This window comes from Arctopsyche grandis, chromosome 13 (genome assembly GCF_051622035.1).
Source record: "Arctopsyche grandis isolate Sample6627 chromosome 13, ASM5162203v2, whole genome shotgun sequence".
NCBI lineage: Eukaryota > Metazoa > Arthropoda > Insecta > Trichoptera > Hydropsychidae > Arctopsyche > Arctopsyche grandis.
The window spans coordinates 3,376,678-3,404,063 of record NC_135367.1 but is presented as its reverse complement, the minus strand read 5'-3'; the positions used below and the strand labels follow the sequence as shown (position 1 = coordinate 3,404,063).

General features: G+C 31.8%; 3 protein-coding genes across 3 annotated transcripts in view; all 3 read left to right on the top strand.

The window, feature by feature from the left end:
• LOC143921502 (uncharacterized) overlaps nucleotides 1-6,737 on the top strand; it is a 189,925-nt gene extending 183,188 nt beyond the window's left edge. Inside the window, exons 2-5 of the mRNA XM_077444832.1 lie at nucleotides 1,761-1,915; nucleotides 2,804-3,627; nucleotides 3,704-4,688; nucleotides 6,353-6,737. Coding sequence (XP_077300958.1) covers nucleotides 1,783-1,915; nucleotides 2,804-3,393 — 723 coding nt within the window. The 5' untranslated portion in view covers nucleotides 1,761-1,782 and the 3' untranslated portion in view covers nucleotides 3,394-3,627; nucleotides 3,704-4,688; nucleotides 6,353-6,737. The remainder of the gene's footprint in view (nucleotides 1-1,760; nucleotides 1,916-2,803; nucleotides 3,628-3,703; nucleotides 4,689-6,352) is intronic.
• Nucleotides 4,700-5,815, top strand: LOC143921563 (uncharacterized). The gene has a single exon (XM_077444914.1). The coding sequence runs from the start codon at nucleotides 4,700-4,702 to the stop codon at nucleotides 5,813-5,815; it is 1,116 nt and encodes a 371-aa protein (XP_077301040.1).
• Nucleotides 6,738-20,397: 13,660 nt separating the features above from the next.
• Nucleotides 20,398-27,189, top strand: LOC143921562 (uncharacterized). The gene is made up of 6 exons (XM_077444912.1): nucleotides 20,398-20,459; nucleotides 22,114-22,180; nucleotides 24,376-24,520; nucleotides 25,054-25,232; nucleotides 25,400-25,696; nucleotides 25,787-27,189. The coding sequence occupies exons 1-6, from the start codon at nucleotides 20,398-20,400 to the stop codon at nucleotides 27,035-27,037; spliced, it is 2,001 nt and encodes a 666-aa protein (XP_077301038.1). The 3' UTR covers nucleotides 27,038-27,189.
• The last annotated feature ends 197 nt before the right edge of the window (nucleotides 27,190-27,386 follow it).

Genomic DNA, 27,386 nt, shown 5'->3' with positions numbered 1-27,386 from the left:
CCTAAATTCCTTTAGAACCTGACGATTGTGTATTATCCCATTCAACAGCTTAAAAAAGTGTCTTCCCAGTAACATATTCCGACGAGACTCCAATGAGTTGAAACCTAACGCCCCTAATAGGAATGCACTAGGATATAGCCAAGGATAATAACCACACTGTTTCAAATAAAGATATCTGAGAAACCGTTTTTGGATTCTCTCAATCTTCAATGAATGAGTTATATGGGTAGGATTCCATATAATAGAAGAAAATTCTAGAATACTACGTACTAAAGATTCATAAAGAATTTTAAGCACCAACGTACTCTGGAAAGGTTTGCTAACTCTTAGTAAGAATCCCAGCATTTTTGTTGCACGCAAACAAATATTGTCTATGTGTCGTTTAAATTGAAAATTATTCGAGAACAAGACCCCCAAATCACAATATTCATCTACAAACTTTAATTCAACACCACTTAGGCGATATGGATAAATCAAGTGATTTGAAGATCTTGTCACATTGAGAACACAGCATTTTTGAATGCTAAAAAATAATTTATTATCGACAGACCAACTTGACAGCGCATCTAAGTCCAATTGGAGAAGGGCTGCGTCACTATGAGACTTAACTGTCTTAAAAAGCTTAAGGTCATCGGCGAATAAAAGATAGTCTGAATACTTAATTATTTTTGAGATGTCATTAATGTAAATTAAAAAGAATCATGCACAGAGTCGTCAAGCCAGGTTTCCGTTAGTACCAGGATGTCAGCACATTGAATAGCCGAGTTAGAACCTAATTCATCCAGTTTAGATTTAAGACCTCGTACATTTTGATAGAAAATGCTTATATTATGCATTACAACCAGAGAAATATTATAATTACGAGCGAAAAAAACCTTGTTATTGTTTCTTATTAGTCGTCACGATACACCAATGTGTTTCGCCGTCGATGAAATATTTAACAAAAAAAATGTCGGTGATTTGTCAAAGGGTTTTTTTTTCTTTCGTCGAAATAAAATTAATAATCACACATTATCCGATAAATTTTACCTCTGAGATGGATTTAATTATTTGATTTATTTCGACGAGAGAAACAATTGAAGACATTATCCGATAAAATTTACCTCTGAAATGATTTAATTAATTGATTTATTTCGACGAGAGAAACAATTGAAGACAAAAAAATTTCCTTTGATTAAACCGACAACGACTCGGGTTGAAGAAATCGCTCGGTCACCCATACTAACACATAATATATGCTCAGTAGCTGCGCATTACGGGAAAGTAAAAATAATAATTCTTTGATTTTTTTTCGATCTTAGTGCGTATCTACGTAAGTCAAAACATCTTCGACAAACAAAAGTCGAGGATTATCTGTATGTGATTGTTGATGATCTAATTTTAGGTCAATCTCGAAAATTTATTTAAATTGGGCATGTTCTGTTTTAACTTTCAATATTTTATTTTAATTTTAATATATTGATTATGATTTTATTTTGATATTTGAATTTAATTTTAATATAATAATAATATTTTTAATTTTGATATTTAATTTCAATTTTTAAATTTAATTTTTATTTCGATATTTTGTACGCTACTGGTTTTATCCTGATGGTTAAATCGTTGGACCAAAATCGTCGTTGGTTTGGTCCGTACGCAGCATCAAACAGATGCAAACACTCGTGAGTGTCCTGAGTGTCCTGAGTGGAAGACGAGCTTCGCGGCGAGTAGAGCGTGAGCGGAGCGTTCCGTGCAAGTTCAAACCAGTTTGTGTTTTGCAGCGGTGACGAAAGCGTGTGCGCCATGTCTTTCGAAGATATTATTCTAGAACTCCAACTTAAACCAGAATTATGGTCAACAACTCATGCCCTATATAAAAATAGGAGAATTAAACAGAAAGTGTGGAAGGAGTTATCATTAAAACTAGGAATTGAAGGTAAATAATTCTCTTATTAACTTATTTATTGATTGTACGTTACTTATAATACTTTAAATTCTATTATCCCAAAAATAATCAGAAAATTGTTGGCGTATGTTTCTCGCAATCAGTGATGAACTTTTGTTTCTCCTACTTGAGGAGTTATTAGACGCTATTTCGATCTGAATGTTTTCAAGATTATTGACATCAGCAATAGATCCTTCAAGGTCTCGTATGATATTATGCAATAAACACGTAGTTTTTATCATGAGGCAAGCATTTTCTGTGTTAGTTTCAATCGCTTTACTTAAAATACGCCACTTCGCATTTAAATGGTCGCATTATATGTCCTTTTAAAGGATACGCTTCATCAGCAATTAAAACTTATGGCACACGTATAGCTGTCTCTGGTATCACATCGGGTGGAGGAACATCTAGTTGACCATTCTCCATTAACATATTTAAAGTTGAATAGTGAAAGGTGCCTCCATCGCTTTGTTTACCTTTTCCTCCCACTTCTATGGCTATACATTTTTCATTTGCATCTGCAACTCCTTGCAATATTATCGAAAAATAATGTTTATAGTTAAAATATGAAGAACCAGACTTAGCTGGACATTTCACCCTGCAGTGCTTGCCGTCAATAGAACCAATGCACATTGGGAACTGCCAGAGTCTGTAATAATCACTTGCTATCTTCTTTAAGTCGTTATGGGTTGGGTGTGGCATATGTACATCAACCAGTTCCATCCATATAGCTGAACAAGTTACATATACAATGTTTGCTATTGTTGTTTTACCCATTCGAAAACTAAACGCCAGTGATCGAAAAGAGGTTTCTGTAGCGAGGTACCTGTAATCAAATGAAATACATGTAAGTAATTATTATTATTTTATTTTTTACAGAAGATGCATTAAAAAAACGGTGGAAACACCTGAAAGACCAATATAGAAAAGAGATAAAAAAGCAACCAGTTCTTAGATCAGGAGCAGAATCGGAAACATGGGAGTCGACGTGGCAATATTTTAATAGAATGTCATTCATGAAAACAGAATTTACCCCTGCTTCATCTACAGGCAATTTAACCGTAAATGAAACAGAGAGTAGTCATAACACAGAAAATACCCAAACTGATACAGATATATTTGATTCTGTGTCATCCCCGGATTCTTATCATGAACAGTCACCTGCTGGCTGTTCTAGTTTTCAACCATCATCAACTTCTATCGGAAAACGTTGTATCGAAGATGACATGTTGGAGATAGAAAAAAAAAAATTGATGTTAATGGAAAAACATCTGAAAGACAGCCAACAAGATGAAAACTTAAAAAATGACGAAGATTTTCTTTTTCTTAGAAGCATATTACCGACAATGAAGAAATTAAATGAGCTTCAAAAATTACGTTTTCGCGGGAAAATTAATCAGTGGCTACTAGAAGCATGCACTGAAAACGAACGTGCTCTTTATCAAAACCAATTGTATTCCCTTCCATAATCATAATCATAATCATCTAGAAGATTCATCTTTTAATAATAGCAATGCACCGGGCGAGCGACGCTGTGTGTTTGTTCTGCGTGAAGCGATTTTGTCCATGGATTTGAAAACGCATGGAGGGGGGAGGGGGGGGGGTATCTCACAGCGCAGCGTTACACTGCGCTGCAGTGTCGAGCAGCGCAGCGTTACACTCTAGAGCACGGCAACGTTTTTACTTTCTGCTAACACCTCTTTGTAAGCGTTTTACATATACTCTTCATTTGCATGCCAAGCTTCCTATTTATTGAATGCAACATTTGTCCCATTACAGGATTAAATTCATGGCTCTGAGTGTAACGGAAATAAAAGGTATAAAGCTTTCAACGTTGTCCCTAAAAGAAAAAGTGAAGATCAAACAACGAGGTCGTCCAACCCCGGATATTTTAATAGCCCAATCAGGAACTAGCCACAATAAGAATTATACTCGAGTTTTTAATTCAGATTGGTACGAAAAGAAAAGAAATGGCTTTGTGGGTGTGACATACAAAATACACTATTTTACTTTCCTTGTTTATTAATGGGCGGAGATCCAGTCTGGACTGAAAATGGCTTCAATAATATAAGCAGAATGAAAGAAAAAACGACTAAGCATGAGCTCTCCAGAAAACACATAGATAATGTCATAAGTTTGTCATTATTGGGTAGTGTTAATGTTATAGAATGTCGAAGCGAATCATATAGACAAACAATTATTAGACATAATGAAAATGTTATAAAAAACAGACAGATATTGTCAAAAATAATTGACTGCATTAAATTTTGTGGCAACTATGAACTTTCTCTTCGAGGTCACGCTGAAAAAGACGATTCCCTTGATCCAGGCGTATTTAGAGGTCTCGTTAATTTTACAGCAAATTTAGATGCTGAACTAAAGCATCATTTAAATTCATCAATTTAAAAGCATCATTTAAAGCATCATTAAAGCATCATCAGTTCAGCATTTCAAGGGACTTCTGAAACTATTCAAAATGAACTCCTGGATTGTATGTTGGAAATATGCCGTGAACAAATAACGACAGAAATTAATGAGACTTCATATGTAGCACCAATGGCTGACGATACAACTGATGTCTCAGAGCACACACAAATGGTTATTTTCTTTAGATATGAACTAAATAGAGAGGTGTACGAACGATTTTGGGGATATTTTAATCCTGAAAATCAAAAAGCTGACGGATTATCTAAATGCATTCTAGAACAAATTGACATACTTTGAAAAGACAAACGGTTGAAATTAATTGCTCAAACTTTTGATGGTGCTAGTGTAATGAGAAAAGGGGAAAACGGTGGAGTTCAACTCAAAATAAAGCAGGAATATAAGAATGCTCATTGTATAAATTGTTATGCTCATCAATTGAATTTGATAATGAAAAATGCTGCAACCACTTTGAGTGTCTCCAGAATATTTTTTGCAAATTTATTGAAAATTCCTGTATTTTTTTCCTATTCTCCGTATAGGTTAAAAATTTTAAATAAACAAGCGAATATTCATTTGCCAAGACCATCGGCAACAAGATGGGATTTTAATATACGAGCTGTAAATAAAGTTTATGAAAATCAAGAAATTCTTAAGCAATGTTTTCAAGAACTCCAATCTACACAGCAAGCTACCGATAAAACGATTGCGGATTCATCCACATTATTGCATACATTGAATGATGAAAAATTTTTATTCTGGTTAAAACTATTTCACAAATTAATGCCGCATGTTGAAATCATTTATAATCAAATGCAATCTAGAGAAATCGAAATATGTTCAATACAAAACAACTTAAAAAATTTTAAGAATGCCATATTGCAAATACGAAATTCATACAGCGAATTATCTTCATCGCAGTTTCAGGAAGCTAGAGATATGTGCGACGTAATAAGTTCAGATATGGAACAAAGATACTCTTTCAATAACCATTTAATGGCTGCGAAATTGTTTGACAAAGAAAACTTTAAAAAATATCTCCGGAAAATGCCAGTTGAAGAAGTTAATCAAACCGTCGAATCGTATCCAATGCTTGAGAAGGAGAAGCTTCTTACAGAATTTCAAGTATTTTACGAAAGAGTAGAAATGCATAGCTTTAATAATTTATTATCGTTATTAAAATTTATCCATGCTAATAAATTATGCGATGTTCTTGGAGAATTAACGAAGCTCTTAAAAATTTTGATTACCACTCCGATGACAACTGCAGAACCTGAGCGATGCTTTTCTACATTAAATAAAATCAAAACTTACCTCAGAAACACAATGAGTCAAGAGAGATTGACAGCTTTATCTATGCTTTCAATAGAGAAAGATATGATAAGAAAATTAACAAATTTTAATGAAAAAGTTATCGACAAATTTGCCAATAGCAAAAATAGACAGATGGATTTCGTTTTGAAATAGCTTTTTCTCATTATTGTTATTATTTTTAATAAAATATAATTGACTAGTGTTGGGTCCGTTGATTTCAACGGGTGGTTTCGAAAAGGAATTGAAACTCGAATAAAAATAAAGTTAAAGATATTGAATCGACTGGTTTCGGAAAGAAACTCGTACGTATGCATTTTTGACTCGAGTAGAACTTTTAATGGTTATTACGATTTCAATTTTTAAGTTTTTCGTCATAATATTGTGTTGTGTAGTTGATTCTTATATCGCACTATTCCTCAAACAATATAACGTGGTTTGACATAGTGTTAACCCTTGCACATGTATCAAAAATTTTCTTTTTTTCAATTAAGTCATAAATTGAACGTATGTGAATTTTTTTACGAACGTATGTGTGTGTGTACATGTATACATACATACGTATTTTAAGTGTATGTTAATTTTACTGTTAAACTGAATTAAAACATTTAAATGATACAATAAACTTTGTGTGATTAATAAAACGCCCAACCCAAGTCATATGGTTTTTTTTATAATCATTAATATTCATAGGAAATTATTTTTTATAGTTTATTTAAAACAACACACAATATGACTGGACGACGAATTGAGACAGATGAACAGCGGGAAAATCGACTGAAACTTCGACGTCAACGATATAAGATATACAAAAAAAAAGAAACTCCAGAAATTCGTCAACAACGATTGGAATGTGCACGTAATAATAGAGAAAAGGCTAACGAAAAAGAAACACCAGAACAACGTGAGCTTAGGTTAAAACGTAAAAGAGAATACAATAAGAAGAAAACTGAAACTCTGGATGAACGAAATCTTCGATTGAAGGTAAAACGTGAAAGAGCGAGAACGAGTAGAGCGGAAGAGACAGAAGAAGAACGAAATGTGCGATTGAAAAAATTACGCGAAACAGCGAGTAGGAGTAGAGCGAAATTGACAGAAGAAGAACGAAATGTTCGATGGAAAGAATTACGAGAAAGAGCGAGAATGAGTAGAGCGGAAGAGACAGAAGAAGAACGAAATGTTCGATTGAAAGGATTACGCGAAAGAGTAAGAATGAAGAGACTGAAGAAGAACGAAATGTTCGATTGAAAAGATTACGCGAAACGGCGAGTAGGAGTAGAGCAAAATTGACAGAAGAAGAACGATGTGTTCGATGGAAAGAATTACGAGAAAGGGTGAGAATGAGTAGAGCGGAAGAGACAGAAGAAGAACGAAATGTTCGATCGAAAGGATTACGCGAAAGAGTAAGAATGAAGAGACTGAAGAAGAACGGAATGTTCGATTGAAAGGATTACGCGAAAGAGTAAGAACGAGTAGAGCGGAAGAGACAGAAGAAGAACGTAATGTTCGGTTGAGAGATGATCGTGAAAGAGAAAGTACAAGCAGAGCGGAAGAGGCAGAAGAAGAATGAAATGTTCGATTGAAAGTAGGAATAGAGCGAAAAAGACTGAAGAAGAACGAAATTATCAAGTAATATAAATATATTTAAAAACGTTGGACAATGCGATATAAATAATTTTGACGAGATTTCCGTTGTTAGTCATAGTTCTGGAAATATGAGTCATTTATGTATGTCAATTTTTTAAAAGAATTGTAACATGGTAAGGAATATGAAGACAGGGTAGACGTATGAATTTTCGTCATAGGAACTTTGTTTTGCTTACGTAGTTCCCAACCAAAGATATATATGTACATACTTACATACAAAGTCTCTCTCGAAATTATGTATTAGATTTATTTTAATTTTTATAAATGTCTGTTTCAAATATTAGCTGTAGCTGTCTTGACCGGTAACGAATAACATTATTAACAACTTAACTATTAACTATTACAGATACAAAAAGACGAATTTTCTGTGAATTTGGCATTAAAAAAGTCTGTTATTCTATTATCAAAATTTATATTAATTGCTAATTCAATTTCTATTGTTGTATATTTTTTATAATATTATACTTAGATATTTTTGATAATTCAATTTTTCTCGAAAATTCCTAAAATCATTATCGAGCCCCTGAATTAATAAATATGTTCTCTAAATATTCTGTTCTTTCTGCTGAAGTACCTATACAATGTTAACCTTATTCCATTTATCGAGTATGAGATTCCACATATTTAAAAATTCAAGAATCTTATAATTGTACATTTGAAAGTTTCGCAAGTGAATGTGAATTAAAATTAAGTAAAATTATGATTGTATTTTATGATGTTTAAAACGGAAAGTATGTACATACGTATGTATGTTCATATGCACTCATATTGACCGTGAACTGCTTCCATTGCTTTCGATTTTGAACACCATCTCGTATTGTTTTTTCAAGCTAATTATGATGAATGATGATGTTTTTTCCTATCTATTAGTAGACGATGAAAAAAAAAAAGAGTTTGTAAGGTTCCGAAAATTTCGTTTTCATTCGTTCGGTGAATTTCTCAGAACTCAAAATTTTTAAGAGTAAAACATGCAACAATTGTAAATGCTTTTAAATGTTTAAATTTAAATTTTACAATTACCATGGTTTTACCAAAGCATTTAAAAAAGCGAATATACTAAAATGTCTAATGGGTGATCCAAATATGATTCTATCAGTTTATTTGTAAAAAAGGCCAACATTCGTTTCAATTTACCTGCTTACACGATAATGGTGAGTCGATTCCTGGAAAACATCATGTAATACATTTTAGCAATAGGGGACTTCTACACTACCTTTTCTAAATAAGGGAAAAACCGCAAGTACCTTTTTTACGGGATATCATAGGAAAAGTACATTCAGTCTTAGTTCAACTTTCGTTCTTTCATTCGCTTCATCTGCTTCATTTCGCTACACATCTATTTCAGACAATGTTATTAAATTCATATCACATGTATAATAAGCACAATACCACGAAAATGTCTCTGTACGATTTTATGCTGCAAATAATAGAAAAATTAATAGGGCCTCCCCCAAAACAAAATATTAATAAACATCATCTTCCCAGTTTTTGTGATAAAGACCAGCAGGGAAAAACCAAAAAAAGACGGTGCAACTATTGCTGGAGTGAACGAAATGAGAGAAAAGACACTTTTTTTTGTGCGGAATGAACAAACAAGCCAGGTTTGTGTCTGGAACCATGTTTAAGGTCATATCACGAGAAAAAATTCAATTATATTTAAGTTTTTTTATACAATTTTTATAAAAAAATATATTTATAAAAACATAAATTAAAGTGTTTTATTATTTTTACATATCGTTATATTATTTGCTAATTATACGAACAAAAAATTATCAGAAGTTCACCTGCAACAATTTTTTTTTACGAAAATAATGAATAAATATATGTAGTATGGTTACACGACAATTGGTGCAAGTCCAAAATGTTCAACGACAAAATGTACCCGAAAATTAGTGCACTGACAAAATGTACCCGCGACAAAATGTACCCGCGACAAAATGTACCCGCGACAAAATGTTTAAGCGACAAAATGTTCAAAAATGTTCAAAATGTTCAACCGTATCCAATATTTTCTTATTTAAATTGAAAAAAAAAACTTTCTGAGCGTGTGAACTGCAGATTACATTGCATTAGTTTATATGGCAGGGCTTCTCAACCGTCTCCAAAATTTTCTTTATTTCAAATGAATAATCTACTTTTCATCGTACACATCGCGGGCGTTATTAAATTAGTATAAATGACAGGAGTTCTCAACCGTATCCAATATTTACGTATTTAAATTGAAAAAAAAAACTTTCTGAGCGTATGAACTGCAGATTACATTGCATTAGTTTATATGGCAGGGCTTCTCAACCGTCTCCAAAATTTTCTTTATTTCAAATGAATAATATACTTTTCATCGTACACATCGCGGGCGTTATTAAATTAGTATAAATGTCAGGGGTTCTCAACCGTATCCAATATTTTCTTATTTAAATTGAAAAAAAAAACTTTCTAAGCGTATGAACTGCAGATTACATTGAATTAGTTTATATGGCAGGGCTTCTCAACCGTCTCCAAAATTTTCTTTATTTCAAATGAATAATTTACTTTTTATCGTACACATCGCGGGCGTTATTAAATGAGTATGAATGACAGGGGTTCTCAACCGTATCCAATATTTACGTATTTAAATTGAAAAAAAAAAACTTTCTGAGCGTATGAACTGCAGATTACATTGCATTAGTTTATATGGCAGGGCTTCTCAACCGTCTCCAAAATTTACTTTATTTCAAATGAATAATTTACTTTTTATCGTACACATCACGGGCGTTATTAAATTAGTATAAATGACAGGGGTTCTCAACCGTATCCAATATTTACGTATTTAAATTGAAAAAAAAAACTTTTTAATCGTATTGCAGATGTCATTGAATTATATGTATATATATAAATATATATATATACACCACCAGCAGCATAAAACGGAACGCTTGTGAATTTTGCGACATACGTGTTTGTTCTAATCATCACTTCGTTATTTGTAAATTTATCTTAGTTATTTCTTCTGTATAATGGTAAAAAAACGTAATTCTCTTTAACTATGTACAAAATACAGTTATCTTGTATGTATGCAAAATAAAACAGACTTAGGTACAAAAAACCCGTAATATAACAGGCGTACCTGCTAAGGGTACGCCTTTGTTCATTGTGCGTCAAATGCTTTCAAACATTGAAAAGATCATGCTCAGCTGAGACCTTTTGCTGTATGATTGTTCTAAGGGTAAGTATGGGTTTAATAGTTTTTATTTTATAAAATTGATGGATTTAATATTTAATTTTGAATTTTTAAATTAACAATATCGATTCTTCAGAAATTGGTCGCTGCAGGGATATTTCCGCCGAAAAAAAACTTTGATTGCTGCGTATTTGAAAGCGAAGAAGGTGTCCATGCGAAAAATTGCCAGAACAGAGTGTTTCGGTAAACACAGTTTCGAGAATAACTCCGGAGTTTAGTTCTTGTACTAACTTCTCGGTTCTGGCTTGGAGACCTTGAAGGGCTTTCAAGAACTTCCACAGGTTTGGAAATTGGGCTCTAATTGTATAGCCAACTTTCATATGGAAGCCTTCCACTTCGTTGTCCGTTTTTCCATAATTATGTAATATTCGGTCTCGAACATTCCATATGTCTATGGAAGCTACACGAGGTTCACGTCTGACATATGGCCAAATGCGCAAGTAACGGGTTGCTTTTTCCATCTGTCCCAAAGTACCTACAGAAAAATCCAGGAATTGGGATTATCTGAATTTTACGATAATCAGGAAAATGCAATTAAATTAAAAATGGTATTGGCATTAGCATTTGTTCCTCCAGAAAATGTAGTCGAAAGCTGGGAGGAACTCCTCCAAATTCTCAACCCATGGCTATTGGCACAAGAACGAGAAATCCAACAGAAGGTCGATGATTTCCTCATGTATTTTAAGGTTAATTACATTGGGAAAATCATTTAACCAACCCTAACTACATAAAAAATGTTAAGATTCCTAGAAAAAGATTTGGTCGAAGCATATGCGCTTCAATACTTCAAAGACAATAGGTTCTTTTGAGCTAAAAAATAAAATTCGATTTACAATCACTTTATTTTAACCATGCATTTTTTTTCTCAACGTGTGAATTTGATTAGCAAAAAGTTGAATTTGATTTACAAAGGAGTGAATACGTAATAAATAATAAATGTAATTATTTAAAAATTCATCATTATCAGTATATAATAAAAAGAAGACAGTAGACATTTCCATGTTTTAATATTCATATAAATTATTGATATATTAATTATCTATTAACATATGTACAGTCCATCCTAAAATGCCGATGTAACACAAAACCGGACTACGGAATGACCTTAAAAACAAAATTAATTATGGTTGAAAATTATAATACATTGCTTGAAAGATAGTCTTCTTGATAAATATTGTGGTTCTAGCTTATTTGCCATAATTTTAAAGCCTATAAAATAATTTTTCGTAAACTGGTCAAGTACGGTTTGCATATTGCAAGATAAGGTTTTTTCTATATTCATTGAAGCTCAGGGTGCTGTTAGTGCTAAATTAAAAAGAACCAGGTCGGTGTTTAATTTTTATGACCCTCCCCTCGGTTTTTTTTTACTAAAAAAAATTCGGGTGTGACCAACCCATGACTTTATCTATGTATTTGAGGAATATAAGAAGATAACAAAACAAAATTCGATATTGAACTGATGACTATGATAGCGATACAAATTGAGCGCAAATGTATGGAAACTTGCACAAAACAAAAAAAGTTCTACTTCCGGTTGTCAGATTTTGTTCAAATTTTTTTTATTACTAAAAATCACTATCAGTATTATACTCATTAAATATCAAGAAAATAAAAATAATTTTAAGGGTCAAAATAAAATAATGAAATATTGTTTTAAAAAAAAATACTACTTCCGGTTTACAAATTCTGACCAAAACCCTACGAGCTCTAAGTTAGTACATAAAGGATAGAAATATAAATTTTCAGCTTAATACGTTCAGGGGTATGGACAGAGTAGTGGGCACAACATTTTCAACCTTTCTAAGAGAAAAAAACCCACTTCCGGTTTATAAAACTTAATAATTTTTTTTTCTTTTCATCACATTGCTACAAGAATTATACTTGAATTTTTTGTGACGAAAACACATGTTTAAGGGGTCGAAAAAAATAGTGGAAGAAAAATCGTACAAAAGTAAACTGCCACTTCCGGTTGACAGATACTTACTAAATTTTATATATAACTTGGTATTGTTAACTTGATAACCTTATTAGGACTTTATAATACCAGAGTAATTATAAATTAATTACATACATATATGTATATTTTCTATAATAAATGTGATCGAGCTTATCAACTGTGAATAGCTAAAATTTATTATTCCATTGCTACAAACCGACGTTGAAGAGGACATTGAAGAGATTTCGAACCCACCATTTGCCTATTGTCCTAGGGTTTTACGCAAAGAAAAAAATGCATTCAATAGCCTCTAACATGAGGGTAGTAAAATTTTATAACCCATTTGTCTTTTTACATATTTTCGTCCATTTGTGTAGACAATTCATCTGTCAATCATAGAACTAATTTCAAAATATATTATTGTTTTGCCATCTCTATTCAACGCGCGTGATTTTTTTTACATTTACATTTTAATTGTCTTTTACATGTCATAATTAAATTTTGTATGCAACCCTTACGCATAATAGTTAGTTGTAAATGATGCAATATTAATGTGAAACATAAAGGAGGTATGTAAAAATAATTTTAGCTGTAAATTTCTAATGTCTGCCTTTTTTACATACCTCCTTTTTTCTACAATACAATGTCCGATTCATACATTTGTTTTTTGCTAAACACTAAGTAAAATCTCTCCATCGTTAATCCGAATAGTCGTAATTCGAGACTTGACTGTAAAATAATACATTAAATTTATCTAAATTAATATTTGATATTCTTGCCTTATAATTGTATAATGAAATATTAAGTTTAAAAAAAACTTTCATTATACATATAGCTTGCGAATGTACACTAGAAGACTTATTTGCAGAAGAAATAAAATAATTGCATTTTTAAACAAAATTTTGGAAAAAAATTATGTGAATTTGATTTAGAGACGCCGTAAAGGTCACATTCAATGTTAAAACTCGAAGTACACGTGACCGCTGGCTGGGAACTGTTTTATCAAAATAAAACGTGGCGTTCAACGTTTATTTATTTATATATTATCTTAGCTATAAAGCTAATTTTAAAAATACATTTAATTACTTAACTCTAAATAACTCTAAAATTTATAATTATCTTATATGTACTGTCCCTCACAGAGGTGCGAAGAAGAGGTGTTAAACTAATTCAATGACATACGCTTAAAAAGTAATTTTTTCAATTTAAATAAGTAAACATTGGATACGGTTTAGAACCCCTGACATTTAAACTAATTCATTGACATCTGCAATACGCATAAAAACATTTTTTTTTTCAATTTAAATAAGAAAAAATTGGATACGGTTGAGAACCCCTGTCATTCATACTAATTTAATAACGCCCGCGATGTGTACGATAAAAAGTAAATTATTCATTTGAAATAAAGTAAATTTTGGAGACGGTTGAGAAGCCCTGCCATATAAACTAATGCAATGTAATCTGCAGTTCATACGCTCGGAAAGTTTTTTTTTTCAATTTAAATACGTAAATATTGGATACGGTTGAGAACCCCTGTCATTTATACTAATTTAATAACGCCCGCGATGTGTACGATAAAAAGTAAATTATTCATTTGAAATAAAGAAAATTTTGGAGACGGTTGAGAAGCCCTGCCATATAAACTAATGCAATGTAATCTGCAGTTCATACGCTCGGAAAGTTTTTTTTTTCAATTTAAATACGTAAATATTGGATACGGTTGAGAACCCCTGTCATTTATACTAATTTAATAACGCCCGCGATGTGTACGATAAAAAGTAAATTATTCATTTGAAATAAAGAAAATTTTGGAGACGGTTGAGAAGCCCTGCCATATAAACTAATGCAATGTAATCTGGAGTTCATACGCTCGGAAAGTTTTTTTTTTCAATTTTAATACGTAAATATTGGATACGGTTGAGAACCCCTGTCATTTATACTAATTCAATGACATCTTAAAATGATATTCAATGAGTCACAATGACATTCGCTTAAAATGTAATTGTTCAATTTAAATAAGTATATGTTGGTACGGTTGAGAACACCTTTAATATATAATAATTTAATAACATCCGCGATCTATACGATAAAAAGTACCATATACATCGATAAATATAATACAATAAAAAGTTACTTTTGCCATTAAAATAGGATAATTTAGGATTTTTGAACATTTTGTCGCGGGTACATTTTGTCGCGGGTACATTTTGTCGCGGGTACATTTTGTCGCGGGTACATTTTGTCAGTGCACTAATTTTCGGGTACATTTTGTCGTTGAACATTTTGTCCTTGCACCAATTGTCGCGTCCCCATGTAGTATATAGCCTACTTTATGCAAGTTGCATTTAGTTAGATGCAGGTTGGTGCACACAGTCAAAAAATTTGCGAGACAGAGATTTAAAATATCAGCATGGCATGAAAACAACAGATTCGGCCTAGCATTAAACGTGTTAACCTTTCCTTACCGGTGATAGAAACATAGTCGACATTTACTCTAATTGTATGAATATCTCTTTAAATATACTAAATACAGAGTTCATATTTTGGGTATTCCTCAGCAATACATTAATGTATTAGATAGAATTATTATAATATACACGTATTTATCTGACGCAACAGAAAAAAATATTTTATCGAAGAATCGGGCATAATGCGCAAATGCAGTGTGTGTTATTACGTTTTTTCCTTCAGTCGTGTCCCGTTCTCGGTGCGCGCGTGTTGTTTTTTTCGTTTCGGAGCTTTTTTGTACCGTGTGGACCAGCACTTTATTTGTGTTTCTTGATTATTATATTGTAAATACGGTAATAATTATTTAATGTTATTTTTTTTAATTTGCTATGCTACATTGTATATTATATTTATATTTTCAAAGACAATTTTAATTTTTGAAAAAAATGGCTGAAAGAAATTTGATGAATGAAGAGGAATATGATAGCGATCTCGATTTTGAAATAAATGATAATTTTACTGATAAATAATAATTTTACGGAAGATTTTATTGAAGATTTGGAAGATACAGATTCGGAATTAGAGGCCAGTGAAAATGAAGACGAAGAAGTGTATACATCGAATCATGGATTTCAATGGAATTCATTACCACCATCATCCTCAAGACGTAGAGAGTGCAATATTGTTACCGAAAATTCAGGACTTATAAATGGTAGCACTACTGTAAATACTATTAGAGAAATGTTCTCTTTGTTTATAAATTCAAATATGGTGAGAGAAATATGTGAACAAACGAATCGTCAGTTACATCGTACATCCACGAAAATTATCGAGCCGATATTGGCAGAAGAATTGCTTGCATTCATTGGAATAATGCTTGCGTCTGGCAGAAATAGGACCCGAAAATTAAGCTTAAATGAATTGTGGACTAATGACAGCGCTTTTTGCCAACCATTTTTTACGGCATCTATGTCTCGGGATAGGTTCATCACAATATTCAGTCAAATTCGTTTTGACGACAAAGAAACCAGACAAGAAAGAATACACGTGTCGTCTGATAAATTAGAACCTATCAGGACAATTTTTAATAAATTTGTAGAAGAATGTAAACGTAATAATTCTCCAAGTTGCAACATTACTGTGGATGAACGTTTGGCTACCTATAGAGGCAATTGCCCATTCCGCGTGTATATGAAGTTGAAACCCGGTAGATATGGAATAAAAATGTGGGTATCGGCTGACTCTTCAACAGCATATATATTAAATATACAGGTTTATACAGGTATGGTTAATAATTGCCGAGAGATAAATCAAGGGAATCGTGTAGTGATGGATTAAGTTCAACCGCAATATGGCACCAATAGAGGTGTAACAACGGACAACTTTTTTACTTCGGTGGCATTAGCTGATAACCTTTTAGATAAAGGGCTAACTCTAACTGGTACCCTACGTAAAAATAAACGGGAAATTCCTAAAGAATTTTTACCATCGAAACATAGACTTTTACACAGTAGCTTGTTTGGTTTTACATCAACCAAGACATTAGTTTCGTATGTGCCAAAAAAAAATAAAGCAGTTTTGCTATTGTCTACTCAATTTCATGACAGTGAAGTGAGTAGTCATGAAGAAAAGAAGCCGGAAATAATAATGTTTTATAATAAAACAAAAGGTGCAGTAGATACCGGCGATAAAATGTTTTTATGGAGATGCTGGATATAGCTGCGCTAAATGCATATTTGCTATGGGCGCAGAAATATCCAGAATGGAAGGCGAATAACAGAAGTCGACGAAAATTATTTATTAGAGAACTTAGTTTGGAATTAGCTATGCCCAATATTGTATTTTTTTTATTTACGTTTACTTCTCATTTTTTTATATCAATTTATGTATTTGTGTATTAAAATTATTATTGTGAAAATAAATACATGAAAAGTACATATAAACATATTTTATTTTATTTGATGAAAAAATTTAATATATTTTTACGCATAGGTTTTGAATCATCGCGTAATTCTGGCGGATGTGGCGTGATTTCTGATCAGCGAGTCGCGGAGTGGGGGCCTAGTGTTCGTCCTCACTTGGAGATGGGCGGCCTTCTGGGATTGTCGTTCACGCGTCTTCAATTTCATGCTTTTTAGATCGTTTTTAGCAGTATATTACCAATATTGATACATATATATTAATTTATATAGATACGGACTATTACTATAGTCATGAATAGAAGGAAAAATGGTTAAATATTCATATTTATCAGACTTTAAAATCACGAATTTCTAGAACGACTGAGTCGACATCACCGCTGCACGCGTAATTTTTTAGCACCGTAAGGGGGGAGCAGGTAAATTGGTCGAATGCAATACACCTAAATCAATTCACCTAATGCAATTCCACTAATGACGCTTTTACCGAAAATCTATTGACCTAATGGTAAATTCACCTAATATCTTTATACCGAATGACACATTCACCTAATTTCGAGTTTCAAACCAGCAGTAGCCGAGTTTCAAACCAATAGTAGTAAATTTTATTATTTAGTAATTTTTCGACGCGATATCAATAGATGGCGTAGTAACATAGACAGATAAATGTTATAACATTTCTTTGCAAATAGTCCTTAAACTCTATATACACCATATTGCGCCCGACAGAAGATTTAAAAAGGATTTCCCACCTAATGGCGAGTGAACTAAATTAAGGACATTGAAAAAATTAATTGCTTTTGTAGCTTTGTATTATCTTTTGCTATATATACTATACTATATTATATAGCAAACATTGTACATATTTACAATAAAATTTATGATAAAACAAAGTAATAAAAAGGAATCAAAAAAGATATACAGATTTTTTTTATTGTACATATATTAAAATTGGCTTTCCAATCATCAATATTAAAAGAAGGTGAGAAGAAAACGCATGTATAATAGACAGACTAGTACAATTTCTACGATTGATACAATTTCCATAATAAATAATTAATAATTTTAAATATACGTAATAAATATAAATTATGATGAATACATAACAAATATAAATCAGTTAGTAATTTATACGTAGATTGCAAAACACAATGAAATATAAACAATAATAACAAGACAAGAAACAAGCAATACAATAAATAATAAATAATTTATTAATCAAGTTACAGAAATAAACCAATTTATAATAAACATTTTCATGTAATAAAAACTCATGAGTGGTATTACAGATGGTCAACTTATTACAGACAACACAGAACACATATATTCTTTTCAATATATGAATAATCAATATGTAAAACAACTAACGTTAAAGAAAATTGACTATCGTATCAAGTCATGTAATAAAAATACTCTTGTGTGAAGCTATAGAAGTTTTTTACAAAAAATTTGGTACGTATATAAACGAAAAGACGTTTGCTAATTTCAATGACCATCTCTTCTCCACCGATCATGGTATTTGGTTGTTCTATTAGTGACACCACACAGACCCTAAGTAAATAATGATTTCAATCAATAACTGTAGCTTGTGACATGTCTAATTGTTTCGCACAAATTTAATGCTTATCAGCTCATTCACACAGCGATAAATAAAATTTAACATTGGAAAGAGTTTAAAAATTTGAAGCCGCATATTTTTTCGAAATCCTTTTTTAGTTCAGAATTTAATATCACATTTATAATTGGGTTTCAAGCGTGGAGCTAGGATTCTAAACGTACATTAAATCCAAATTTCAGTTCTAAATATACTAGAACGAAAAATTTAAAAATAGCATAGTATAAGTAATATTTATCAATAAATTATGGAATTCAGCATTTTTAATCTTGACATATTCTCTAACGCAGATTGCCTCCCTGCGACGATAACTGTGAACGAAACAGCTCCCATATAAAATTTTGCTAACTAGCTTTAATACTATTGCATAAATCGCCACCCCATGAGTTTTTTTTTATATTTTAAATATTTGTATACCAGACCAATGATTAAATACTGTGTTTTCGTTGATTTCCGAATTGATATGTTGTTTTGAATTGTTGTTATTGTGGAATGAATTGTTTTTATGAATTGTTATGTAATGACTGCCACTTAAAATCAAGTTTTGCAAGTGATGTGTCACCGCTCATGGTTATTGTGTAGTGAAAAGACTGCCAATAAATCACCACCCCATGAGTTTTTTTTATATTTTAAATATTTGTATATCAGACCATTCATTAAATACTGTGTTTTCGTGTTTATTAATATTTATCATAACTATTGTGTATTAAAAAAATTTCAAAAGACTATTTCTTTCAATTTTAAAAATTTTACTGTGTACTTTTTATTCCCATTATTTAAATAATTAATATATATTTACTTTTTCTTTATAATTTTCAACTTCAGCAAGTGGAGACTCTTGTCATCTACAATCTAAGACGAATTGTCGCCGGAAGATAAAGAGTGATATATATTTTCTAGTTTATTTCCGTTCGATTTCTTGTTTGAAAATAGATTTGAAATGTTGTTCAGTAAAACTCAAAGATTGTTAATGACAACAATGTCAGCTGTTCAAATGAAACACAATGTTTCCACAAATCTTTGACTTTTTCTAGTGTTCGGGTAAAAAGTATATATCTATATAAGAAAAATATTAACAGAGTACATATGTATAGTAAAAGTGTATTTACCTGTTGTAATATATTCTGATTAGTCACAATATGTTTCATCTATCCCATATATAATAATTATTTCATATGACAATGGATTTAAAATATGACTTATCGGAATTAGTCGATATGTAAAATGGTAAGTGTTCATCGTATGACATTTCTTCGCTGAATTCCGTTTCTTCTATCTACTTAATGAATATGATTTATAGAACCTAGGCTTTCAATGAATGTAACACAGTATTGCTTATCACTTAATAAAACGGCACTTGACTTGCAATTCGAGTCGGCATGACACTATCAACTATTAGTTTAATGTGAGTATCCAATAGTTTCGAAAAAATCAGCAGCATCGGCAGCAGCAGTCGCATCATTTTTGAGTTTTGTATGTAATAAAAGGCTCGTTTCCGGTTTATAAAACTTATTGATTATTTATTATTTATGTAATATTAATTGAAAGATTATATTTTTTCGATAAGAGTAGACATTTAATTAATAAGTCCAAAAAATAGTGTAAGTTCGAGCGTACAAGTTAATACGAGTTATAGATATAAAATTTCAGTTCGATACACGGTCTAGGATATATAATAATTCAAAGAAAAATAATGCTACTTCCGGCAGATTTGAAAATGAAAAAAAAAATTATAGCGCAACGATTAAAATTTTATTACGCAGTAAAAAGTTTCAGTGTTTCAGTTTCAAAGATATTTAATGGTGTTTGAATTATCACTAAAATACACAGCCAAACACGCACATTTTTTAAAAACAATAAATACGTGCCAGTGATCGACTTCATCTATTAATAAAATATAAATTTTAAAATACAACTTAATATTTTATTTTGTTTTAAATAATCTTGAAATTATCAATGCAAAAGTGCCATCTATCCGTCAACGTAAAACAACCTTCATTCGATCAATTTGTATTTAGGTAAACTGCAGTTAGGTATGTATGACATTAGGTATGGTCGTCGTTAGGTATGTTGATATTCGACCAACTCGCTTAGGTATACTCGAATTAGGTGAATTGCATTAGGCGAACTTACAGTGAATCCCGTAAGGGAAAGGTTAAGGAGGTATTCTAGTCTAGAGGCATGAATTGTACATAGGTATTTTTTCAGGTGCAATAAAATATTTTTAGTAGCCATTATTTTACCAAATATTTATTAATTTTTGAAGGATACATAAAAAAATATTAAAGGAAAAAATTCAAAATTCAAAAAGTTACAGGCTGTTGAAGTGAGGGGTCTCAAAATGAAACGTAAAGGAGGTATGTAAAAATGGCGCGCCCTGGTTGACATGATTGCAACTAGTGCTTCCAATCCCGGAAGATTACTTCAGCACCGGGATTGCGATACTAGGAATTTCCAATCCCGGGATCCCGGTGCTAGCACCGGGAATCAAATGGATAACAAAAAAAGGAAAAAAATGTTCAATTGCATATTTTCCTATTTCAAAACCGTTTAATTGCATTTTGCAAACTCTCCCGATGTTTCACGCAAAAAATACTCATATCGGCGTTCTTGTTCTGAGAGTTTGGCTACATTCTCTAAATTTTAGGTTCGCATCCATTTCTAGATTTCTAAGAGTAAATAAAAGACATCCTTTAATGTAATCAAATAAAGTAAAAAAACATCACTTTGATTAATTGATTCGTTTTTTACAAATAGTTTGTACCGTCTAAAAATTATTCATCGACACAAAAGAGTGTGGATAAGAACCCAAATATTGTCAGACGAAAAAATCGAAAGCAAGCTGAAAAGAGGCTAGTAAATATGTAAAGAGTTACTAAGTTTCAGTTCGATAGGACGAACGGTGTTCAAAAAATCCCCAAAATACATTGACGTACAGACACACATACGGACATTCACACAGACACACGTGAAAACGTGATCAGTGATTGATTCTGAGTTCGAATCAGTCAAAATATGCTACAAATATCATTGCAGTTGAGCACAAAATCTGCGACACAATACAGGCCGTTGATACCATTTCGTGGGAACGGCAATCCGGCGTCAAAACGGGTCAAATAAAACAAATGGACTATGACTGTCATTGCTCATCCCACCATTTTTCATTATATAATGTTGTTTTATGTTTTTTCAGCACCGGGATTCACGGTACCAGAAAACACCGGAATCCCGGGATTGGAAGCCTTAATTGCAACCCTCCTAGTAATCTGATATCAAAAAACAAATGAATTCTTAATCCGAACAAATTCTGCAATCGCCTGAACTACGGAAAAGTCGGCCGCTATTTTTTCGCAAAATAGCGGCTGTCTGAAATAAAAAAAGACATTTTTACCAGTTTTTTTGACTTTTCTGAATTTTTGAAAAATAGTAAAAATTGAAATTTTATATAAAGTTTTAGTTCGTGCGATAGAGTATTGTATAGATCAGGCTCACACATACTTCTAGACAATTGGTTCAGTAGAACTTGAGATATCATGTCAACCGTCTCGAAAAAAGTAATTTCGAGAAAAACGCGTTTAAAGTTTCAGGTAAAGTTACGCGCCGGTTAGATGCCACGTCACTAAAATAGCTATATCTCCGAAAATAATTTGAATTTTGAAAAATCCTAATAAGGTCTGACCGCACTATACGGCCGCCAACTGCTGCAGAACGACACAACACGGAAAAGTTGATACAAAAGGCAACTTGCGCGTGACACGTAGTGTGTTATATCTCATACAATTTCATACAAACAATATTTGGCCGCACGCTGCCGTTCGTGTCGCAGACGCATAGTGCGGTCAGACCTTTAAGGATATATATTCTTAAAGGTTTAAGCTTTGAAAATATGAAAATATTTAATTTGAAAAAATCGATTTTTAAAATTTCTAGACTAGAATACCTTCTTAATTTGATGAAAATAAAAAAAATAATTAAATTTAATTAACCTGAAGTAATATACCTATTAATTATAATGAAAGACAATTTAATATACATACGAAACTAAATAAATTGGCAGCAAATCCAGACTACATAAACAAAAACAAATAAACATTAAAACATATATAGGTAAAACTAAAAAGAAGAACAAAATCATTTTAAAATCCGCAATCCACAATCAAACGATTGTGGATTTTAAAAAAAAATTATGAAAGCAAACAACAATATATATATACTTATATAAAAAAAAGTTTTTTAAAAACATAACTCTTCTATAATTTGTATATAAAACTATTATTTTGAATACAAATACCAATAATTTTTTTTTACTACCGCCATCTATATTTAAAACTAAAAACTGGATAGACGTCAGGCACTTTTCAGAAATTCAAATTTCAAACTCGTCTTATGCTGCGTACGGACCAAACCAAAGATGATTTTGGTCCAACGTTTTAACCAGCAGGATAAAACCAGTAGCGTACAAAATATCGAAATAAAAATTAAATTTAAAAATTGAAATTAAATATCAAAATTAAAAATATTATTATTATATTAAAATTAAATTCAAATATCAAAATAAAATTATAATCAATATATTAAAATTAAAATAAAATATTGAAAGTTAAAACAGAACATGCCCAAGTTAAATAAATTTTCGAGATTGACCTAAAATTAGATCATCAACAATCACATACAGGTAATCCTCGACTTTTGTTTGTCGAAGATGTTTTGACTTACGAAGATACGCACTAAGATCGAAAAAAAAAATCAAAGAATTATTATTTTTACTTCCCCGTAATGCGCAGTTACTGAGAATGTATCATGTGTTAGTATGGGTGACCAAGCGATGGTCCCAACCCGGTACGTTGTCGGTTTATCAAACGAAATTTTTTTAGTCTTCAATTGTTTCTCTCGTCTAAATAAATCAATTAATTAAATCATTTCAGAGGTAAATTTTATCGGATAATGTCTTCAATTGTTTCTCTCGTCGAAATAAATCAAATAATTAAACCCATCTCAGAGGTAAAATTTATCGGATAATGTGTGATTATTAATTTTATTTCGACGAAAGAAAAAAAACCCTTTGACAAATCACCGACAGTTTTTTTTTGTTTAATGTCTCATCGGCGGCGGAAACAGTAGTATATCGTGACGACTTTTAATAAGAAATAACAACATGGTTTTTTTCGCTCGTAATCAGAGAAATTATAATATTTCTCTGGTTGTAATGCGTATCGTCGTAATTCAAAACATTGTTGTAATTCAAAACATCAACGATGATCTAATTTTGATATTTAATTTCAATTTTTTAATTTAATTTTTATTTCGATATTTTGTACGCTACTGGTTTTAAAAGTTGGCCCAAAATCGTCGTTGGTTAAATATTTCCGAAGGAGGAAACACAGTAGTATATCGTGACGACTTATAAGAAACAATAACAAGGTTTTTTTCGCTCGTAATCAGAGAAATTATAATATTTCTCAGGTTGTAATGCGTATCGTCGTAATTCAAAACATTGTTGTAATTCAAAACATGGTTGTAATTCAAAACATCAACGATGATCTAATTTTAGCTCAATCTCGCTCGTTAGCTTAATTTTGATATTTAATTTTAATTTTTTTATTTAATTTTTATTTCGATATTTTGTACGCTACGGGTTTTAAAAGTTGGCCCAAAAGCGTACGGACCATTTCACGATATTTTCGCACCATCATAGTGGCGGAGGATCCATTTACTTATATTGATGACCAAAATGAGCAATAAGTATGAAAACGATCGGATAAGAGGCAAATTTTTTCCTGAATTGTAATCGTAAGTGAAACGTAAAGGAGGTATGTAATAATAAAATAGGTACTACTTTAAAACACTGTGTAAAATAGGTATTAACTTCATTTATTCTTGGCTAACCAACGTATTGTGGACAATGGTAATAATTTTGAGTTGTAAATTTTGTAGAAAAAGCATATTTCGGCCTCCCCCAAGAATTGGGGGGTCGCAAACGAGTTCTTATTTTCATATTTGATGAACCACCGATGCTTGCAAGACAATCGTTGCTATGAAAATCGCGATCACGGAATATCAGGCACTCGAATTCTCGTTAGTATGATAGTTTTCGTGGGTGACACTCGATATTTTTTCTCATATTCAATATATTTGTTGAATGTTAAAATTATTTATTTAATGTTGAATACTTTTAACTAAAGTTGAATCGTTTTTTAGTATTATGTATTTATCAATTTATTGATTGTCTTTATTTATTATGAACCCACCGTTAGCCTTTTTCAGTTATTGATGAAAAATGTGGTAATTGGACTATTCGTCACATTGGGGTGGTCACAAAGACAATTTTTGTCATGAAAATCGCGAATACACAATATTTGGCACTCAAGTTATCGTTACTATGATAGTTATCGTTAGTATGATGGACTTTTCGGCTGCCAGATGTTCCGTTATAGAGATTTTAGTGACTTTGTGACGAGTAATTTGTGACCAGTAATCACCGAACCGAAAAATGTATATGATTTAGACCAAATGTCACTAAGCAACTGACACTGGAATAAAACCAGTGTTGCTAAATTTGGTATTTAACAGTTCTCAATCGACATCAATCGCTACTTAATGTTTTGCGCAAAGGAATAAATGGAGTTTCCAATGCAGTGCAGATTTTCCTTGTGCCCTGCTCCAGCCTAGGCTTTCGTCTCCATCCACGAAGATCCTCTCGAACCTTTGTCGAAGCGCATTTCGTCCTGCTGTCAGCTGCAGGTCGTTCACCCTTTATATTGAAACCGTCGACTGTGATTCACGTGTTTAATGTAAATTTATACAATCGTATGGTAGCTGTTTCATGATTTTTAACCGTAACTGCAATGGACAGTTTCTAACTAGGCATAAAACGAGTAGATATGAGAATATAGAGACCAGATATAAATATGTGTACCTATTTCCATCTGAATTCATCTTCTTCCTTTCTCATTTGCAGGTAGAGAAAGGTGACGGATTGCCAGATACTCTTCGTCGTTTATGTAACACCGATCTGGAATTGCTCATCACTTTCCGAAAAGTTTGTCTTCAAAGTGACGAAATTTCGAAAATGAACTTAAACAAGACTGTGACTATCAAACAGGAAGAGGTTCAACTGGAAGATTTAATATGGGAAAATGAGATTGATGTTCGTTCGCCAGGAAACGTCTGCAACACCACCGTTAATGACGAGCTAAATGAACGGGAATTGAGTACCTCAGCACAAACCGATTCTATTCCCCAAATCCATTCAATTGTAAATATAAACTCACAGCTAAAATTATATAGCGGCCTTATCAAGATATTACACACATTTAAATTATTAACATACGTTTGATTTTTGCAGATATGTGGAGTAAAGACACTTTTTAAATGTGAAATATGTTTAAAATCGTTTTCGCAAAAATCTTGCCTTACAAAACACAAAAAAATTCACACTGAAGAAAAACCATATCAATGTGATATTTGTTTGAAACGTTTCGCTTTGAAACATCACCTTGCAATGCACATATTAACTCATACTGGAGAAAAACCATATCAATGTGATATTTGTATGAAACGTTTCGCTTTGAAACATCACCTTGTAATGCACATATTAACTCATACTGGAGAAAAACCACACAAATGTGACATTTGTTTTAAATGTTTTGGTGTAAAAAATGTCCTTACGATGCACAAAAAAATTCATACTGAAGAAAAACCATACCAATGTGATGTTTGCTTGAAACGTTTCACTAAGAAACATAGCCTTGCAGCGCACATATTAACTCATACTGGAGAAAAACCACACAAATGTGACATTTGTTTAAAGTGTTTTGGTTTAAAAAATGTCCTTATGATACACAAAAGAATTCATAGTGAGGTTAAACCATACCAATGTGACATTTGTATGAAATCTTATACCCAAAGATCTCACCTTGCAAGACACAAAATAATTCATACTGGAGAAAAACCATACCGATGTGATATTTGCTTCAAATTCTTTTCTAACAAATATTGTCACGCTAGACACCTAAAATCTCATGATATGAAAAAACCATACCAATGTGATATTTGCCTGAAATCGTCTACTAATAAATCTAATCTTGCATTGCACATATTAACTCATACTGGTGAAAAACCACACAAATGTAAAATTTGTTTAAAATCGTTTAGTCAGTCATCCAGTCTTAAGGTACACCAAAGAACTCATACCGGGGAAAAACCATACCAGTGTGACATTTGCTTAAAATCGTTGGCTACAATAGATTCCCTTACAAAGCACAGACAAATTCATACTGGATTAAAATCACACAAATGTAAAATTTGTTTAAAATCGTTTACTCAGTCATCCAGCCTTGCGACACACATCAAAAGTCATAGTGGCCAAAAACCATACCAATGTGATATTTGTTCGAAATCGTTTAATAATAAATCTTACCTTACAACACACAAAAAAACTCATGCTAGAGGAAAATCACACCAATGTGACATTTGCTTAAAATCGTTTGGGATAAAATCCAGCCTTAAGACTCACATGATAAATAAGGCATGCAAATTACCGGAAAATGGCATTACCGGTGAATCGGAACAAAAATATGAGTCATTACCGGTGTAGCGGTAATTTATCGACAATTTTTTAAGTACCAAAAGGTTTATATTATGGCATTATATTATATTTTGATATAAATTAATGTTGTAAAGCATTAATTTATTATTGAATTCAAAAGGATTTTATACATATGATTATATAAAATAAACAAAATGTTGAAATAAAAATTAATAAAAACACCAAAACTTTATTTTGCTTAAATTATTTGTATACATACTCTTAGAAGAGGAATTAAAATGAGCCCCTAAAAATTAAATTATTGTTATTTTGAATCCATTGCTCAGTGAAGTATTCTGTTACAACAGTTCAACCACAATAAACTTTACAGTAATATCTGAACTTAACAAATTTCATC

What these genes read in the sequence shown, in the direction of transcription:
- LOC143921562 (XM_077444912.1), top strand. Translation starts at nt 20,398, where the DNA reads ATGCAAAAGTGCCATCTATCCGTCAACGTAAAACAACCTTCATTCGAT. An exon ending in TTCGATCAATTTGTATTTAG is followed by an intron (nt 20,460 to 22,113) that starts GTAAACTGCAGT and finishes AATCCTAATAAG; the next exon opens with GTCTGACCGCACTATACGGC. An exon ending in TTCCCCAAATCCATTCAATT is followed by an intron (nt 25,697 to 25,786) that starts GTAAATATAAAC and finishes TGATTTTTGCAG; the next exon opens with ATATGTGGAGTAAAGACACT.
- LOC143921563 (XM_077444914.1), top strand. Translation starts at nt 4,700, where the DNA reads ATGAGAAAAGGGGAAAACGGTGGAGTTCAACTCAAAATAAAGCAGGAA.